General features: G+C 43.3%; 1 protein-coding gene and 1 long non-coding RNA gene across 5 annotated transcripts in view; one reads left to right on the top strand and one right to left on the bottom strand.

Annotated features, from left to right (window-relative positions):
- LOC133412488 (glucosamine-6-phosphate isomerase 2) overlaps positions 1-20,325 on the top strand; it is a 49,793-nt gene that overhangs the window by 15,798 nt on the left and 13,670 nt on the right. For 2 of the 4 annotated variants that reach the window (XR_009769773.1, XM_061695745.1), the window contains exon 6: positions 13,873-14,047. Coding sequence is in view for 3 of the 4 variants with exons in the window: in XM_061695745.1 (XP_061551729.1) it covers positions 13,873-14,047 (175 nt within the window). In the remaining variant the exon portion in view is untranslated. Of the gene's footprint in view, positions 1-13,872; positions 14,048-14,195; positions 15,765-17,329; positions 18,553-20,325 lie in introns of those variants that run through there. The other 2 variants (XM_061695743.1, XM_061695744.1) reach the window with 2 other exon arrangements.
- The window catches only part of LOC133412491 (uncharacterized), a 39,757-nt gene continuing 21,398 nt past the window's right edge, over positions 1,967-20,325 (bottom strand). The window contains exons 3-4 of the long non-coding RNA XR_009769775.1: positions 7,476-7,667; positions 1,967-4,579 (exon numbers count right to left, since the gene is read on the bottom strand). This is a non-coding gene — a long non-coding RNA (uncharacterized LOC133412491). The remainder of the gene's footprint in view (positions 4,580-7,475; positions 7,668-20,325) is intronic.

The raw sequence follows: 20,325 nt of genomic DNA, 5'->3' as shown, positions 1-20,325 counted from the left end.
AAATTAAACAGAATAATTGAGGCACAGCTAAAAAACAAACAAAAAAAAAAAGATGTTTAACCCTTAATTTCTCTATCTTCTTTTCATTAACAGCGCAGATGCAAGGGTCAGCCTTTCCAATAGCTTGGTGTGTCTTTAATTTTTTTTCATTTTGTTTTAGTTTCGTTAAAAGATTTATCACCAATCAGTGAATTTCCCTTTACAAAGTCTCTCTGCTTGACTCCGATTATCTTGGAGCACACTTGTCAATGCTGTTTCGGCAGTTGTTGTCTTTCAATGACAACCCTTGGAACCAGCAGATAACAGAAATAACAGTTGTGTGTGAATATAAATGGTCATTTAATTGGAGACAGCTGTAACAGTACCAAACAATGTCATACAATTAATCACAAATTGATCCTAATTTCTACAACAGAACAAGTTCTGATGAAGTCTCTCTTTGAGCCAATTGACAAAGAAAGTCACTCCATTCTTCCCTCACTCGTGAAGAAAGCCACTAGGCATGGGACGGTATCATCTATCGGTATCGGTATTGATGTTATGATAACCTAAAGCAAAAATACTGCCGTATCACAGTGTTGCAATTACAGCTCTAAAATGTGTCACTTGGAAAAATAGGGGTAGATAAAACATTTTTTTTCCCATTGAACACAATCTATTTTACCTTTAAACACAATATAGAAAATTTGGTACATTAATAAACATGTCCCATGTTAAGTTAAAATAAAGCAAACATGAAAAAAAAGAGTTGACTAAAAATAAACATAACATGCATCAGGTTGTTTGACTTAATACAAGGGACTAAACTAGATTTTAAGTAACAATATAGTTTATTTCAAAATATGCAATAAATCCATTCATCGATCAATTTTTCCATACCACTTATCCTCACTAGGGTCGCGGACGTGCTTGGAGCCTATCCCAGCTATCTTTGAGCGAGATGCTGGGTACACCCTGAACTGGTTGCCAGCCAGTCGCAGAGCACATATACAGTGGGTACGGAAAGTATTCAGACACTGTTAAATCTTTCACTTTTTGTTATAGTGCACCCATTTGCTAAAACCATTTAAGTCCCCCCCGCCCCTCATTAATGTACACACAGCAACTATTGACAGGGAAATAAAAAACGGAATTGTTGAAATTTTTAACTCTTTGCTCAGTATTTAGTAGAAGCACCCTTTTGAGCTACTACACCCATGAGTCTTTTTGGGAATGATGCAATAAGTTTTTCACACCTGGATTTGGGGATCCTCTGTCATTGCTCCTTGTAGATCCTCTCCAGTTCTGTCAGGTTGGATGGTGAACAGCCATTTTCAGGTTTCTGCAGAGATGCTCAATTGGGTTTAAGTTTGGGCTCTGGCTGGGCCATCGAATAACAGTCACGGATTGTTCTGAAGCCACTCCTTCGTTATTTTAGCTGTGTGCTTAGGGTCATTGTTTTGTTGGAAGGTGAACCTTCTGCGCAGTCTGAGGTTCTGAGCACTCTGGAGAAGGTTTTCGTCCAGGATATCCCTGTACTTGGCCGCATTCATCTTTCCATCGATTGCAACCAATTGTCCTGTCCGTGCAGCTGAAAAACACCCCCACAGCATAATGCTGCCACCACCATGCTTCACTGTTGGGACTGTATTGGACAGGTGATGAGTGGTGCCTGGTTTTCTCCACCGCTTAGAATTAAGGCCAAAATGTTTTATCTTGGTCTCATCAGACCAGAGAGTCTTATTTCTCACCATCTTGGAGTCATTCAGGTGTTTTTTTTAGCAGATTCCATACGGGCTGTCATGTGCCTTGCACTGAGGAGAGGCTTCCATCGGGCCACTCTGCCATAAAGCCCCGACTGGTGGAGGGCTGCAGTGATGGTTGACTGTCTAGAACTTTCTCCCATCTTCCGACTACATCGCTGGAGCTCAGCCACAGTGATCTTTGGGTTCTTCTTTACCTCTCTCACCAAGGCTCCTCTCCCCTGATTGCTCAGTTTGGCCGGACGCCCAGCTCTAGGAAGGGTTCTGGTCATCCCAAACGTTTTCCATTTAAGGATTATGGAGGCCACAGTGCTCTTAGGAACCTGAAGTTTAGCAGAAATTTCTTTGTAACCTTGGCCAGATCTGTGCCTTGGCACCATTCTGTCTCTGACCTCTTCAGGCAGTATATTTGACCTCATAATTCCCATTTACTCTGCCATTCACTCTGAGCTGTAAGGTCTTATATAGACAGGTTTGTGGCTTTACTAATCAAGTCCAATCAGTATAATCAAACACAGCTGGACTCCAATGAAGGTGTAGAACCATCACAAGGATGATCAGAAGAAATGGACAGCACCCGGGTTAAATATGAGTGTCACAGCAAAGGGTCTAAATACTTATGGCTGTGTGATGTTTCACTTTTTCTTTTTTTAATAAATCTACAAAAATTTCAACAATAAATAGTTTTTTCTGTCAATATGGGGTGGTGTGTGTACATTAATGAGGAAAAAAAACGAAGTTTAATGATTTTAGAAAATGGCTGTGTAGTGATTATGGATGAAATAAGAATTGTGCTTAATTTAGAAGGAAACGAGTTGGAAGCGGCGCCTGTGTTACTTCCAGGTTAAATTACAGCGTTATAAATCAAGATATTTGATATATATGAGGGGCACCATGTCATATCATGACAAGTTTAACTTGAGGTGACAAACCTTTTTCATCAGTCTCTGAAAGGAAGGTGGCTACACTTTAGAAACTTTGAGTTCTAGAATTTCCAGAGGTTTCGTTCCGAACCCAGTCACACAAAACAATGATGCAAGTGTTGAATTTCATATAAAATTTTATAATAAAAGGGTATTAATACAGGATAAAACACAAAACAAACAAGGTACAGACGAACATTGGCGAAGGAAGGGATTTGTGACGTGAGATTAGCAGAATGGGCGTGTCGTGAATGCAGATAGCTAAGGACTCCTGTTCTCGTTAATTTAAACCCAAATATGCACTAATCTGTACTTTTAGTAGGCCACAATGTTGGACGTTGCGTGTCTGGGACACGTTTGAAGCAGGCGAGTCTGGCTCCCGAGTGTTCGGCCGCCCCGGTCCACACCGGGAACAGGTGGATTCGACAGAAGGGAGGAAGGAAAAGAGGAAAAGCAGGAGGCCAACGGGTTCCCAGGCAGGACGTCTCACGGGTGTCTCTGTTTGCCAAACGTCCGTTCCCTCAGACTGAGCTCGGACCCCCAAGCAGGGTGGCTCGGAGCGCTTGCAGGAGGCTGTGCAGCCGGGGATAATCCGTTGCGTCCTTGTCACCTCGGCGAGTTGGTCGGGGTGAGACCAAAGGAAAACCTTTCCACCAAAACTCCCAAAAGCTTCTCCACTGGTCCCAGCTCCGGCCCCTTTTATGGCCGGAGCGGGACAAAAAGGTGGGGTTTCCACCCCACCCCCTCCTTTTTGACCATCTTCGCGAACACAGAGGGGCTGGACTGCCTTTTGGCGTCATTTTCCATTTTAGGATTATTTTGTGGCTTAAAACCAGTGGAAAAAAAAAATTAATTATTGGATTTAAGATAACGGGACCATTTCCTCACCCTGCATTGTTCCACGCTCATCCTCTTTCATACCTGTAATGAATGTTTCAAATGTTGTGTGGTGTGAAGAACATTACTATTTTCAAGTTTTGCAGGAATACAGTCACTAGTGGTGTTCACGTAAAGTTCTTAAAATATTAACTCCCAGTCGAGTCACAGACTGTCTTATGAACCCATGTCTGTAGTGTCGTTCCGTCGCCCGTGGGTGTCGATGTTGCCTGTTCCAACTCCCAAGTGGTGGTACTCAACAGAGTGGAAGCGCCTTTGTTGGTGCGCTCCTTCGACTGGCGGGGAGTTAATTAACTTGGCGTCTGGGGGCTAAACTCGGCATCCTTGGCTCTCCGCTTTGATGTGCCAGGCAGTCGTGATTCACTTAGCGTCGGCATGTCAAAGCAAATGTCTGTGTCATGTTTTTGATGGTTTATAGCGTTGATTCGATTAGAGTCTGCGTGTGACATTACGTCTCGCCAGTCTGTCTCGTCTACATCGGCGGGAGTGCGAGGCTGGGGTGCCAGGTGGCATCTTTTGCGTGGCATGTCAGCTACAATATAACAAAGAGTGAATAATTTAAGGGTGTCTGAATACTTTCCGTTCCCACTGTTAACAAACAACCATTTGAAGTCACATTCACACCTATGGGCAATTTAAAGTCTTCACTGAATCAAAATTCTGAGGGGTCAGGGCAAAGGTCCAGACCTCAATGTTTCAATTTGCATAGCCGATCCATCCATGTCTCTATTTTCGCTATCGCTTAGTCTCACGAGGGGAAAAAGTGTGCTGGAGCCTATTCCAGCTGACTTTGGGCGAACTTGTCGCCAGCCAATCGCAGGGCGCATATAAACAAACAAGCATTCGCGTCACACTCACATCCACACCTATGGACAGTTTTGGATTTTCAATGAATCTACCATGCATGTCTTGGGGATGTGGGGGAAGAAAACCCATGCATGCACGGCGAGAACATGCAAACTCCACACAGGGGAGGCCGGATTTGAACCCAGGTCCACCAGTCGTCCACCGTGCCACCTGCAATAAATCAAATTACAAGTAAATACATTTGTTGGCACGATTTAAAAGAGTAAAAATGTAACTCTTTTAAACCATCCATAAAAGTTATGAACAGAATCGGTGAAGTGAAAAAGTGTTTTTGAAATTTTCGCAAAATAAAATAAAAAAACTAAGACATCAGATGTACAAAAGTATTCACATCCTTTGCGTAATACTTTGTTGATGCACCTTTGGCAGTAATTACAGCCTCAACTCTTTTTGAATATCATTCCCCAAACTTGGCACACCTATCTTTGGGCAGTTCCGCCCATTCTTCTTTGCAGCACCTCTTATGCTCCATCGGGTTGGCTGAGGCGTGTCGGTGCACAGCCATTTTCAGATCTCTCCAGAGATGTTTGATCGGATTCAAGTCTGAGCTCTGGCTGAGCCACTCAATGGCATTCACAGAGTTGTCCTGAAGCCACTCCTTCGTTGTCTTGGTTGTCTGCTTAGGGCTGTTGTCCTGTTGGAAGGTAAACCTTTGCTCCAGTCTGAGGTCCTGAGCACTCTGGAGAAGGTTTTCATCCAGGATGTCTTTGTACATTGCTGAATTCATCTTTCCCTCAATCCTGCGCAGTCTCCCAGTTCTTACCGCTGAAAAACATCCCACCACCATGATGCTGCCACCACCATGCTTCACTGTAGGAATTGTATTGGCCAGCTGATGAGCTGTGTCTGGTTTTCTACAAAGATGATGCCTGGCATTCACGCCAAAGAGTTTAATCTTTGTCTCATCGGACTAGAGAATTTTCTTTCTCAAGGTCTGAGTCTCCTTCAGGTGCTTTTTGGCAAAGTCCATGTGCCTTTTACTAAGCTTCCGTCTGGCCACTCTACCATACAGGCCTGATTGGAGAGATGGTTGTCCTTCTGGAAGTTTCTCCTCTCTCTTCAGAGCATTGCTGGTGCTCTGACAGAGTGACCATCGGGTTCTTGGTCACCTCCCTGACGAAGGCCCTTCTCCCATGATTGCTCAGTTTAGACGGGCTGCCAGCTCTAGGAAGAGTCCCGGTGGTTCAGAACTTCTTCCTTTTATGGATGAGGGAGACCACTGTGCTTATTAGAACTTTCAAAGCAGCAGAATTTTTTCTGTACCCTACCCCAGATTTGTGCCTCGATACAATCCTGTCTCGGAGGTCTAGAGACAATTCCTTGGACTTCATGCTTGGTTTGTGCTCTGACATGCACTGTCACCAGTGGGACCTTATATAGACAGGCGTGTGTCTTTCCAAATCATGTCCAATTCACTGAATTTACCACAGGTGCACCCCAATTAAGCTGTAGGATCCTCTGAAGGATGATCAGTGGAAACATGAGCTTAGTGGCAAAGGTTGTGAATACTTATGTACATGTGATTTTTTTTTGTTAGATTTTTATTTTTAATAAATATGCAAACCCCCCCCCCCCAAAAAAATATACATTGTCATTATGGGGTGTTGTGTGTAGAATTTTGAGGGGGAAAAAAGGAGTTTATTCTATTTTGGAATGAGGCTGTAACATAATTTTTTTTAAACAAAAAATATTTTTAAAAAAGTGAAGCGCTGTGAATACTTTCTGGATGCACTGTAGATAATGGTGGACATGGGCGTTAACAGTTGCATATGTTTAGTGCGCAAAAATGCAAATTACACAACAGTAAAACACTGAAATGCCCTCTCTAAAACTTCAACGAGCGATGGAGAGGACGTTTTGTGTGCGCGTGTGTGGACACACTAGGAGGAGGACGGCCGGCACTGACGGGAGGGAGCAGAGTGGCAGAATCTAAGCTGCACGCAGTAAAAAAAAAAAAAAAAAAAAAAAAAATGGATCTCATCTTTGGAAGCAGCCAATCAAATTGCAGCAAGGGACACCCCCCCCCCCCCCCAACCCTCACGCAAAAAAATAACAAATGCAAAGAATACCGGTAGCTAACAATAAAGGGGCTGAAATCTTGGAATATGATCCAGGTCCAAGGTGCCCACAGCTGTGTATGTTGACTTTAAACTAATGCGCTCAAATATAGTAATGCATATAATGTTCAAACGTGTAAAATTACAGATTGATTAAAAACAAAGGACTAGTGTTATGTACTACAGTATAACTGGGCATGAAAATAAATTATTTTAACTTTGTCTGGCTGAACACTTACCTGCTCCAAGGCGCAAATTGTTTTTCTTTGAGGAGGAGTTTTGCTAATCATTTCTTCATTTGAGGAGCAACTTTCTAATTTTGAGGAGCAATTTTTTTTTTGCTAGTTATCGCACAGGGACCCGAAGCAGGGGTTTATTAAACAATAAAAAGACGACAATATAATGGGGGAATTTAATGTAGGCTGCTGCTATCAAATATTTGAGGACTCAAGTATCCTCAAAACCCTCTTCTGTTTGGCTACATAACCCATTTCACTCGTTATTCCTCTCAGAATCAGATTTATTGGCCAAGCATGTTCTAAGACACAAGGAATTTTTCTCCGGTAGTTGGAGCCACTCCATTATAACAACAAACGGCCACTATGACAAAATATACATTTAGAACATAAAAATGAGAATGGAGAGTCATTGAGCAATGCAAGTGTACCACTAGTGTGGTGATGCTAATATAATGGCTATTGTGGAAATGATGCAGTCCTCAAGCAATTTAAAGTGTCTAATAGTGTGCAAAGTGACGATTGTGCAAATGGTGCAGCGAGTTCTCGAACATCGAAGTGGGCAGTACTAATCAACAACAGTATGCAAATAGTGCAGTGTGATAAAACAGTGAGTGTACGAGTAGAAGGGCAAAATTGGCAGGATGTTATAAAAAAAAAAAAAAAGAAAAATAAATGTTTTAGAAATTGGAAGAGGGAAGAAGCTGTTGGAATGTCTGCCTGTTTTAGTTTACATTGTTCGATAGCGCCTACCTGAGGGAAGGAGCTGGAATAGGTGGTGACCAGGATGTGGAGGGTCCAAGAGAATTTTGCATGCCCTTGTTTTAGTCCTGGCAGCGTGCAAGTCTTCAAGTGGGTAGGTGGGTACCGACCATTTTCTTCGGCAACCTTGACTGTCCGTTGCAGTCTGATTTTTGTCCTCCTTTGTGGCAGCACCAACGCAGACTGTGATGGATGAACACAGAACAGATTCAATGACTGCTGTGTAGAAGTGCCTCAACAGCTCCTGTGGCAGGCCGTGCGTTTTTCACCTACATGACTTCCTCATCTGTAAGTGTACCCACTTACAGATCAGATGGTAGTATATTGAGCAAAACTTTTAAGCATCCTGTATGTAACAGAGCTGCCAAATGTTACAGAAAGTCCGTCTTTTGTTACGGAAATCACTGAATGTTGACTCGTTACAGCGATAACACTGATATTGGGGAAACAAAAAAATAAATCCAACATCTGACATTATCAGTGCGTTCACATTGAACAGCTGCTTGGTGCACGCTATTTTACTACGCCCCCCTGCTGCCAAGCTGCGGAGGCATCATTTCTCTTTGCGTTCGGTGTCAAGGCAATGTGAGTCACTGATCATCAACCATGGTAGCGAATAAGCGACACTTCTTAGGATGCTTATTACAAAAGTGTCACAGAGGGAGGGCGAGGAGGGGGTAGACGAAGACGCGTGCTAATTGCTAAGTTATCATTACAAGCAGTCGCAAAGCATCAAAATAAGTCATTTGGTGAAACAATACACTTTTCACATAGTTCTGACTGGAACCGCATTTTCGCGGACCATAACCATCCTTGAAAAACAAAATAACAGGCCAATTAATAGGTGTTTAGAGACATAAATATAAGATAAGCGTTAGAACTGGAAATATTGTTTTTAGCAAATAATCATTAACTTCAATTTTTTTGGCTGCAACACAAGCTGGGACAGGTGGAAAAAAAGACTTGAGAAAGTTGAGGAATGCTCATCAAACACCTGTTTGGAACATCCCACAGGTGAACAGGCTCATTGGGAACAGGTGCCCGTGACCTTCGATCCGTCAGGCGGCACTGCATCAAAAACCGACATCAATGTGTAAAGGATATCACCACATGGGCTCAGGAACACTTCAGAAAACCAATGTCAGTAAATACAGTTCGGCGCTCCATCCGTAAGTGCAACTTGAAACTCTACTATACAAAGCAAAAGCCATTTATCAACAACACCCAGGAACACCGCCGGCTTCTCTGGGCCCGAGCTCATCTAAGATGGACTGATGAAAAGTGGAAAAGTGTTCTGTGGTCCGACGAGTCCACATTTCCAATTTTTTTGGGCAATTGTGGACGTCGTGTCCCCCGGGCCAAAGAGGAAAAGAACCATCCATACTGTTATGGACGCAAAGTTCAAAAGCCAGCATCTGTGATGGTATGGGGCTTTGTTCGTGCCAATGGCATGGGAAACTTACACATCTGTGAAGGGACCATTAAAGCTGAAAGGTACATACAGGTTTTGGAGAAAGATATGCTGCCATCAAAGCAACGTCTTTTTCATGGACGCCCCTGCTTATTTTAGCATGACAATGCCAAACCACATTCTGTTACAACAGCGTGGCTTCGTAGTAAAATAGTGCGGGTACTAGACTGGCCTGCCTGCAGTCCAGACCTGTCTCCCATTGAAAATGTGTGGCGCATTATGAAGCGTAAAATACAACAACGGAGACCCCGTACTGTTGAACAGCTGAAGCTGTACATCAAGCAAGAATGGGAAAGAATTCCACCTCCAAAGCTTCAACAATTATTGTCCTCAGTTCCCAAACGTTTATTGAATGTTGTTAAAAGAAAAGGTGATGGAACACAGAAGTAAACATGACACTGTCCCAGCTTTTTTGGAATGTGTTGCAGCTATAGAATTCCAAGTTAATGATTATTTGCTAAAAACAATCAAGTTTATCAGATTGAACATTAAATATCTTTGTAGTGTATTCAATGAAATATAGGTTGAGCATGATTTGCAAATCATTGTATTCAATTGTATTTATGTTTAACACAATGTCCCAACTTCATTGGAATTGGGGTTGTAAAAAATCTTTAGATTATGAGACTGATAAAAGGTTTGTCGTCGCCTTTCCTACATTTTATACATATAAAAAGTGACGTGGTGCCCGTTACGAGACAAAATTAGTTAGATTTTAACGGTAAAAACGTAACTTGGACTAACCAGGAAGTGAACGCAGTCGTTCAACTTCGACAAATTTATTTCCGAAATAAATTACAATAATAATAAAAACAATAACGTTTATCAGTTTGAACATTAAATATCTTGTGTTTGTTGTGTAGTCAATTAAATATAGGTTGAACATAATTTGCAAATCATTGTGTTCTGTTTTTATTCATGTTTAACACAACGTCCCAACTTCATTGGAATTGTGGTTGTAGTACGTCAACTGGACACGTCACTTAAGAGCATGGGCAGGTTGTAAGTATATCATTATCATCCTTAATAAATATTTTTAAAATAAGATAACCTTTATTAGTGGTAAAATTAGCATAGTTTCAGCAGCAATTGTGGATATATATATATACTCTGCATCATTTGCACAGTTGTCACAAAAAAATATGTATATTGTATAGGCATTACCACATTACTGGTAGGCACTTATTGCTCAGTGACTGTGTTTTTATGTTTTGTTGTCGTACTAGAGGGGCTCCAACTGCTGGAGACAAATTCCTTGTGTGTTTTTGACATACTAAGCCAATAAAGATGATTCTGATTCTCAAGCAATCCATTTTCTGTATCGCTTATCCTCACTAGGGTCGCGGGCGTGCTGGAGTCTATCCCAGCTATCTTCGGGCAGGAGGTGGGGTACTCCCTGAACTGGTCGCCAACCAATCGAGGGGCACATATAAACAAACAACCATTTGCACCCACATTCACACCTACAGGCAATTTAGTCTCTTCAATCAACCTAACATGCATGTTTTTGGAATGTGCGAGGAAACTGAAGTACTGATTCTGATAAATATGTACTATAAATAGCATGCAAGAGCAGACTTAATTACATTTCTTCTTCTTACATGTAGAAGTACATTGCACAAAATAGAAACCAAAACGATTGTCCATACATAAACTATCCAATTCAGTCTATCAGCAATGTTTATTTGCAAAATAGAGCGCTGTTTTAATTTTGACATTTGAGATCTAATTCATCTGCTTTAACAGCCTTTTTTTCAAATTATTTTTTATTTTTTATTTTTATTATTATTATTTTTTTTTTTTACCAGGGTTGAAAACCGATTTGTTTAATCCATAAACACATATTTGTTGACAGAAGCCTTCGATTATGTCGCTCTTATCATATCACTCACTTTGAATCAGGCCGCAACTGTATCCGCCATTAAAAGGTTGATGGAATAAAAACATTAAAATGACAAATATTGATGCCATAATTTATTAAATGCTCTTGACAAAATAAAAAAAAAAAAGGAAATTCAGACAAATTTGGACATTGTTCTGGAATTAAATTGTTTTGGGTTGGCAGCTCTGATGTAAGTGACGTCAGTGTTGAGAAAATTATTTTTCGATGCAAACTAGTTCAAAAGAAATTAATTTCACCGCTCCAAAAATGAACTAATTCACTTCAGAATTAAAAATTTTGAACCAAGTTCATTGTTCCAGAAATGAACTAGTTCGTTTTTTTCTTATTATGTTGCTGACAGGTTATTAACCTCAAAATACTGGCATTAGATTTACCCAATGTTGCAACCCATTCAGTCCACACTCGTAGCCTGCTGTAGCTTTCACCCTACAATCTCCAAAACATGAGGAAAAACCATCCATCCATCCATTTTCTGAGCCGCTTCTCCTCACTAGGGCCGCGGGCGGTGCTGGAGCCTATCCCAGCTGTCATCGGGCAGGAGGCGGGGTACACCCTGAACTGGTTGCCAGCCAATCACCATTCGCACTCACATTCACACCTACGGGCAATTGAAGAGTCTCCAATTAATGCATGTTGTTGGGATGTGGGGGGAAACCGGAGTGCCCGGAGAAAAGCCACGCGGGCACGGGGAGAACATGCAAACTCCACACAGGCGGGGCCGGGGATTGAACCTGGGTCCTGAGAACTGTGAGGCTGACGCTCTAACCAGTCGTCCACCATGCCGCCTGAGGAAAAACCAGTTGCTTAAATTGTCTTTTTAAAATGAGGAATTCAAACAAACACAGGGCGTTTGTCCTGGAGTAAAGGAGTTAGTTTGTAACCATTGAAAGTGTTCAATCTCATCGAATGGCAATGACATATGGGATCCCTCAAGGGTCAGTTCTTGGACCCCTCCTGTTCAGCCTGTATATGCTACCCTTCGGTCAAATTCTTCAGAACTTTAATTTTGACACACAGTTATATCTAGCAGTGTCTCCAGATGACTACAGTTCAATTGAGGTGTTGTCTCACAGTCTAAAAAAGATAAATAACTGGATGAGCCAAAATCTTCTTAATTTAAAACACAACAAAACTGAGAATTGTTTTGGGCAATAAAGAAAAGAGGATTGCTGTTCGTAAATACCTGGAGTCACTCGCTTTAAAAACCAAAGACCAAGTCCGAAACCTTGGTTTTCTTATAGATTCCGACCTGACTTTCAAAAGTCATATAAAATCAATTACTAAATCTGCCTTCTACCGTCTGAAGAACACAAGAGTCAAGGCTTGCATTTGTCAAGCAGACCAGGAGAAGCTCATCCATGCTTTTATCTCAAGTAGACTTGACTATTGTAATGGTCTTCTGACTGGACTCCCTAAAAAAATCATTAAACAGCTGCAGCTCATTCAGAATGCGGCAACTCCAGTTCTGACAAGAACAAAGAGGTCAGAGCATATTACTCCAATTCTAAAGTCTTTACACTGGCTCCCAGTCAGCTTTAGAATAGATTTTAAAGTTCTGCTACTGGTCTATAAAACACTAAATGGTTTAGGTCCTGAATACATGAATGAAATGCTAATGGAATATAAACCCAGTAGGGCTCTGAGATCGACAGACTCAGGTCAAATAGTGGAGCACAGTCCAAAGCAAACATGGTGAAGCAGCATTTCGCTATTATGCTGCACACAAATGGAATAAGTTGCCAACAGAAATGACGTCAGCCCCAAGTGTGCATGTTTTTAATTCCAGGTTAAAAACTCTTTTTTTCCCATGCTTTTTAGAGCATTTCCACTTTTAAATATTTCTTGCACTGTATGCTGTTTAAATTGTATTTTTTTCCCCTCTTTGTTTTAAATGTTTATACGCTGTTTTTTCTTTGTTTTTAAATGCTCTTAATCATGTAAAGCACATTGAGTTACCTTGTGGATGAAATGTGCTACAGTGGGTACGGAAAGTATTCAGACCCCCTTAAAGTTTTCACTATTTGTTATTTTGCAGCCATTTGCTAAAATCATTTAAGTTCTGTTTTCCTCCTTAATGTACACACAGCACCTCATATTGACAGAAAAAAACTGAATTGTTGAAATCTTTGCAGATTTATAAAAAAAAAAAACACATCACACAGCCATAAGTATTCAGACCCTCTGTGACACTATATTTAACTCGGGTGCTGTCCATTTCTTCTGATCATCCTTGAGATGGTTCTACACCTTCATTGGAGCTCCAGCTGTGTTTTATTATACTGATTGGACTTGATTAGGAAAGCCACACACATGTCTATATAAGACCTTACAGCTCACAGTGCATGTCAGAGCAAATGAGAATCATGAGGTCCAAGGAACTGCCTGAAGAGTTCAGAGGCAGAATTGTGACAAAGCACAGATCTGGCCAAGGTTACACAAAGATTTCTGCTGCATTTAAGGTTCCTAAGAGCACAGAGCCCTCCATAATCCTTAAATGGAAGACGTTTGGGACGACCAGAACCCTTCCTAGAGCTGGCCGTCCGGCCAAACTGAGCAAAAACTGTGTTTTTCAGCTGCAGGGACAGGACGACTGGTTGCAATCGAAGGAAAGATGAATGCGGCCAAGTACAGAGAAATCCTGGACCAAAACCTTCTCCAGAGTGCTCAGGACCTCAGACCGGGCCGAAGGTTCACCTTCCAACAAGACAATGACCCAAGGCACACAGCTAAAATAACAAAGGACTGGCTTTAGAACAACCGTTCTTGAATTGCCCAGCCAGAGTCCTGACTTAAACCCAATTGAGCATCTCTGGAGAGACCTGAAAATGGCTGTCCACCATGTTTTTTTCTGTCAATATGGAGTGCTGTGTGTACATTAGTGAGGGAATAAAATGAACTAAAATGATTTTAGCAAATGGCTGCAATATAATAGTGAAACATTTAAGGAGGTCTGAATACTTTCCGTAACCACTGTATGTGGGATGAATTAATCAAGATGATCTTCCTCTTCCTAGGTAATGATTCTGATCACTGGCGCACACAAAGCCTTTGCTCTGTATAAAGCTATCGAAGAAGGAGTGAACCACATGTGGACAGTATCAGCGTTCCAGCAGCATCCGCACACCATCTTTGTATGTGATGAGGACGCCACGCTAGAGCTACGAGTCAAAACTGTGAAATACTTTAAAGGTACAAATGCAGCAATGTGGCTAACCCTCAAACCTCACCTATGACTTTCTACAATCTTACACATTTGTTTTCTACTTCTGAACTCATTTTAAAGCATTATTTTTACTGTCTGTTCAACTGATTTTCGCAATTGTGATTGCTATTATAGGTTTGATGCATGTCCACAATAAACTTGTGGACCCTGTGCTCAGCGTTAAGGACCAGTAATACGGAAGACTACCAAAGATGACATTCTTTTTCAACTCTTAAGCTTGTGCGCAGTTCAATTTTCACATCAATCTTCCAGTTAACATTAAAAGGATGAGAATAGCATCCCTTGTATTAAAAATGGCTGTGTGTTGTTCGGAACTTTAAAGGGTCAAAATGCCCAATTTTTGTATTCATTGTATGCAGTCAGCTGGCACGGTGGTTGACTGGTTAGCACATCTGCCTCCTGCCTCCTGCCTCCCAGTTCTGGGGACCAGGGTTCAAATCCCGGCCCCGCCTGTGTGGAGTTTGCATGTTCTCTCCGTGCCTGGGTGGGTTTTCTCCGGACACTCCGGTTTCCTCCCACATCCCAAAAACATGCATGATTTGGAGACTCTAAATTGCCCGTAGGTGTGACTGTGAGTGCGAATGGTTGTTTATTTCTATGTGCCCTGCGATTGGCTGGCGACCGGTTCAGGGTGTACCCCGCCTCCCGCCTGAAGATAGCTAGGATAGGCTCCAGCAGCCCACGACCCTAATGAGGATAAGCGATAAAGAAAATGGATGGATGAATGTATGCAGTCAGGACATTTATTCTGAGAATACATTGTATGCCATACGTAATTACTTTAATTGACTTATTAGCTTGTATTTTACGCCATAAAACAGTGCTAAACAAACACACATTAGACCACCTATTATGAAAATGTAAATAGACCAGCCATTATCATGAAATGCTTTCATGCAGACCTTTTGTCTCTGAGCTTCGGTGAGCTCGTGATGTTTTACTCTTTCGAATTGGAATGTACTTTTTTCTTCCAGTATTATTTCAGTCAGCTTTTCTGAGAAGTAAGGAATTATTCATGCATAACTCCCCCCCCCATTTCAGGAATGCAACTAATTAACTATCGTTTAACTACAATTAAATTTTAATCAATAACACATTTCTTTCAGTGTTTTTGTAGAGCTTCTAAACACTAGCTTATTAACAATTATAGAAGCGTAACAATTAGACGTGTGGGTGTGTTGGCTATATGCGTACTGTTCACCCATTTGAGTTGGCGCAGAAAAGACAAGCAAGGAAAACTGCTGTTAATGAACATGCAAGTGTGTCTATTGCTAATGTTGCTGCTCCTACAATACTTCAACAATACCCAAAAGTATTAAAAAAATGTATCATTTGTGTTTTGTTTTCTTAGTTTGTTTTTTGTAGCACTGAGTATGTGAATTAATCAATATAATGTATATTCAATATGAATTTTTCAAATTAGTAATTAATTGTACAAGTAATTCAGTAATAGTTTGAAGCAACAAAAAAACTGAGTTGCCACTTAGGAGCCGAAAGAGCCAGCTCATTTCAGGGAGTCAAGCCAAAAGAAGCGGCTCCTGAAATTCCCCTCATTATATGGATGAGATTGGCGTCCGTTTTCAGGTCAGAATATTCTACGAGGAATCCTTCACCGATGTTGCAAGTGGGTCGACAGGGTCCTGAAGATAGCGGCAATGAAGACGATAACTGACTGCAATCAATGTTTGTATTTCGAGTACACATACCTGTTATTAATCTTTATTTACAAAGCATAATACTTAGCAATTAAGTTTAAATATACACATGCAGACAGAATTGTTGGTACCCATTTGTCAATGAAAGAAAAACTCAGTGGTCTCAAAAATAACTTCAGTCTGACAAGTAACAATAAATAAAAATGTCATGAAAATTGAATTTTGGTTACAAAAACAATTTCAGAAAAAACATGCCTGAAACAGGCCTGGGCAAAAATGATCGTACCCTTAATATTTTGTTGCACAACCATTTGAGGCAACTCAATGAGACTTCTGCACCTCTCAGCAGGTATCAGGTTTGAAGGGTTTCTCCAGACAGCATGCTTTGTTTCAATATGATTTAGATAGGGCTCATAGAAGGCCACTTCAGAATAAGTTACATTTTTTGCTCTTAGCCATTCTTGGGTGTTTTTAGTTGTGTGTTTTTGGGTCATTATCCTGTTGCAACACCCATGACCTGCAAGTAAGAACAAGCTTACTGACACTGGGCAGCACATTTCTCTCGAGAATACCTTGATAGTCTTGAGATTGTATTGCACCCTACAAAGATGAACATAGTAGTGGGACAGGGTTGTTTTCTTGGTATGCTTCATTTTTGCATCTGTGAACATAGAGCAGCTGTGCCTTGCCAAAAAGTTCAAATTTTGTCTTGTCTGTCCATATGATATTCTCCAAGAAGCTTTTTGGCTTGTCAACATTCATTTTGGCAAATTCCAATCTGGCTTTTTCATGTTTTATTTTCAACAGTAGTGTCCTTCTTGACCATCTCCCATGAAGTCCACTTCAGTGACGGATGGTGCGATCTGGCACTGATGTACCCTCACCTTTCATTTCTTTGGAGCTTGTTCTTGGCTTTTTTGTTACTATTCATATTATCAGTCTCTTAAATTTGTCATCAATTTTCATCCTGCAACCATGTCCAGGAAGGTTGGCAACAGTCCCGTGGATCTTACATTTCTGAATAATATTTGCAACTTGTAGTCACAGAAACATCAAGCTGCTTGAAGATGGTCTTATAGCCTCTACCTTTAATGTGCTTGTCTGTAATGTTCTTTCTAATCTCCTGAAACAACGCTTGTCTTTCACTTCCTCTGGTCCATATTTCGTGTGGTAAACACCATGTCACCAAACAACACAGTGATTACTTGTCAACCTTTAAATTATTACAAGTTTGAAGACACCTGTGATGATAGAGGACACGCCTTGTTTGACCTATGATAAATTTGTTTCATTTTTTTTTTTCTAGGGGTACCACAAATGTAGTCCAGGCCTATTTCATTAGTTTCTATTTAAAAATAATTCCATTGAACCACAATTCAAAAGGAATGTCTGTTTTTCATAGGTTAATTTTCATTACATTTCTATTCATTACTACTTTTGTCAGATTCCATTTATTTCTGTGACCACTGTTGTTGTTTTTTTATCCATTAATTGAATTAAAATGTATTTTGTCCGTGTGTGTGTGTGTCTGTCTGTCTGTCTACACCAACACACTCTCCCACGCCTGACCTTTTGCCACCGTGACCACCAAAGCCGTATTCCGCTTGGCCTGCCGGTACCCATCAGCTTCCAGGGATTGCCACCACGACCGGCACCGACCACCTTACGGCTACAGCTCCGGTCGGTTGCCTCAACAATGGAGGTGTGGAACATGGTCAATGTCCCCCCCTCCCCCGGAACGTGGGCAAAGTTCTGCCAGAGGTGGGAGTTGAAACTCCTTCTGACAGCAGCTTCTGACAGCAGACCCTCACAATACATTTGGACCTGCCAGGTTGGACCAGCATATTCCCCCACCATCGGAGTCAACTCACCACCAGGTGGTGATCGGTTGACAGCTCTGCCCCTCTCGTCACCTGAGTGTCCATGACATGCAGCCGCAATTCCGATGACACGACCACAAAGTCGATCATCGAACTGCGACCTAAGGTGTCCTGATGCCAAGTGCACATATGGACACCCTAATGTCTGAACATGGTGTTTGTGATGGACAATGCGTGACAAGCACATAAGTCCAATAACAGAACCCCGCTCGGGTTTTAAACAGGGGGACCTTTCTTCCCAATCACGTGATTCCAGCTCTCACTGTTGTTGCCCACGTGAGCATTGAAGTCCCCCAGAAGAACAAGGGAGTCTTCAGCGGGAGCGCTCACCAGCACCCCCTCCAATGTCTCTAAAAAGGGTAAGTACTCTGAGCAGCTGTTTGGTGCAACAACAGTCAGAACCCGTGCCCCCACCCGGATGCAGAAGGAGGCTACCCTCTCCACCGTGGAGCAATAAGTATGCTCACACACTAGGCGCGTCTCATGATGGGCAACTCTAGCGTGAAATAGAGTCCAACCCCTCTCAAGAGGACTGTTACCAAAGCCCAAGCTGTGTATTGAGGTGAGTGCGAGTGTATCTAGTCGGAATTTCTGAACCTCACACACCAGTTCAGGCTCCTTCCCTGCCAGAGAGGTGACATTCCACGTTCCGAGAGCCAGCATCTGGAGCTGGGGATTGGACCGGCGCCCAGCTCTTTGCGCACCGAAATCCCTTGGCCCCTGCCACAGGTGGTGACTTCATGGGAAGGGGGACCCACGTTGCCTCTTCGGGCTTTGCACGGATGCCATGGGTTAATCCATCCATCCATTTTTTACCGCTGATCCGGGTCCGGTCGCGGGGGCAGTAGCTTCAGCAGGGACGCCCGGACTTCCCTCTCCCCAGCCACTTCATCCAGCTCTTCCGGAGGGATCCAGAGGCGTTCCCAGGCCAGCCGAAGGACGTAGTCTCTCCAGCGTGTCCTGGGTCGTCCCCGGGGTCTCCTCCCGGTGGGACGTGCCCGGAACACTTCACCAGGGAGGCGTCCGGGAGGCATCCGAATCAGATGCCCCAGCCACCTCATCTGGCTCCTCTCAATGCGGAGGAGCAGTGGCTCTACTCTGAGATCCTCCCGGATGACCGAGCTTCTCACCCTATCTCTAAGGTAGAGCCCGGACACCCTGCGGAGGAAACTCATTTCGGCCGCTTGTATCCGGGATCTCGTTCTTTCGGTCATGACCCACAGCTCATGACCATAGGTGAGGGTAGGAACGAAGATCGATCGGTAAATTGAGAGCTTCGCTTTTCGGCGTAACTCCTTCTTTACCACAACGGACCGATACAAAGTCCGCATCACTGCAGACGCTGCACCGATCCGTCTGTCGATCTCCCGTTCCATTCTTCCCTCGCTCGTGAACAAGACCCCAAGATACTTGAACTCCTCCACTTGGGGCAGGATCTCATCCCCGACCCGGAGAGGGCAAGCCACCCTTTTCCGACTGAGGACCATGGTCTCAGATTTGGAGGTGCTGATTCTCATCCCAGCCGCTTCACACTCGGCTGCAAACTGCTCCCGTGAGAGTTGGAGCTCACGGCTTGATGAAGCCAACAGAACCACATCATCAGCAAAAAGCAGAGATGCAATACTGAGGCCACCAAACCGGACACCCTCTTCGCCTTGGCTGCGCCTAGAAATTCTGTCCATAAAAGTTATGAACAGAATCGGCGACAAAGGGCAGCCTTGGCGGAGCCAACCCTCACCGGGAACGAGTCCGACTTACTGCCGGATATGCGGACCAAACTCTGACTCCGGTCGTACAGGGACCGAACAGCCCGTATCAGGGAGTTCGGTACCCCATACTCCTGAAGCACCCTCCACAGGACTCCCCGAGGGACACGGTCGAAGGCCTTCTCCAAGTCCACAAAACACATGTAGACTGGTTGGGAGAACTCCCATGCACCCTCGAGGACCCTGCCGGGGGTGTAGAGCTGGTCCACTGTTCCACGGCCAGGACGAAAACCACACTGCTCCTCCTGAATCTGAGATTCGACTTCCCGACGGACCCTCCTCTCCAGCACCCCTGAATAGACCTTACCAGGGAAGCTGAGCAGTGTGATCCCCCTGTAGTTGGAACACACCCTCCGGTCCCCCTTCTTAAAAAGGGGCACCACCACCCCAGTCTGCATATCCAGAGGCACTGTCCCCGATGTCCATGCGATGTTGCAGAGGCGTGTCAACCAGGACAGCCCCACAACATCCAGAGCCTTTAGGAACTCCGGGCGAATCTCATCCACCCCCGGGGCCCTGCCACCGAGGAGCTTTTTAACTACCTCGGTGACCTCAAACCCAGATATAGGAGAGCCCACCTCAGAGAACCCACACTCTGCTTCCTCATGGGAAGGCGTGTCGGTGGAATTGAGGAGGTCTTCGATGTATTCTCCCCACGGACTCACAACGTCCCGAGTCGAGGTCAGCAGCGCCCCATCCCCACTATACACAGTGTTGGTGGTGCACTGCTTTCCTCTCCTGAAACGTCGGATGGTGGACCAGAATTTCCTCGAAGCCGTCCGGAAGTCTTTCTCCATGGCCTCACCGAACTCCTCCCATACCCGAGTTTTTGCTTCAGCGACCACCAGAGCTGCATTCCGCTTGGCCACCCAGTACCCATCAGCTGCCTCAGGAGTCCCACAGGCCAAAAAGGCCCAATAGGACTCCTTCTTCAGCTTGACGG

The sequence above is a fragment of the Phycodurus eques genome, chromosome 14 (assembly GCF_024500275.1).
Source record: "Phycodurus eques isolate BA_2022a chromosome 14, UOR_Pequ_1.1, whole genome shotgun sequence".
Lineage (NCBI taxonomy): Eukaryota > Metazoa > Chordata > Actinopteri > Syngnathiformes > Syngnathidae > Phycodurus > Phycodurus eques.
This window is presented reverse-complemented; position numbering and strand designations above follow the sequence as displayed.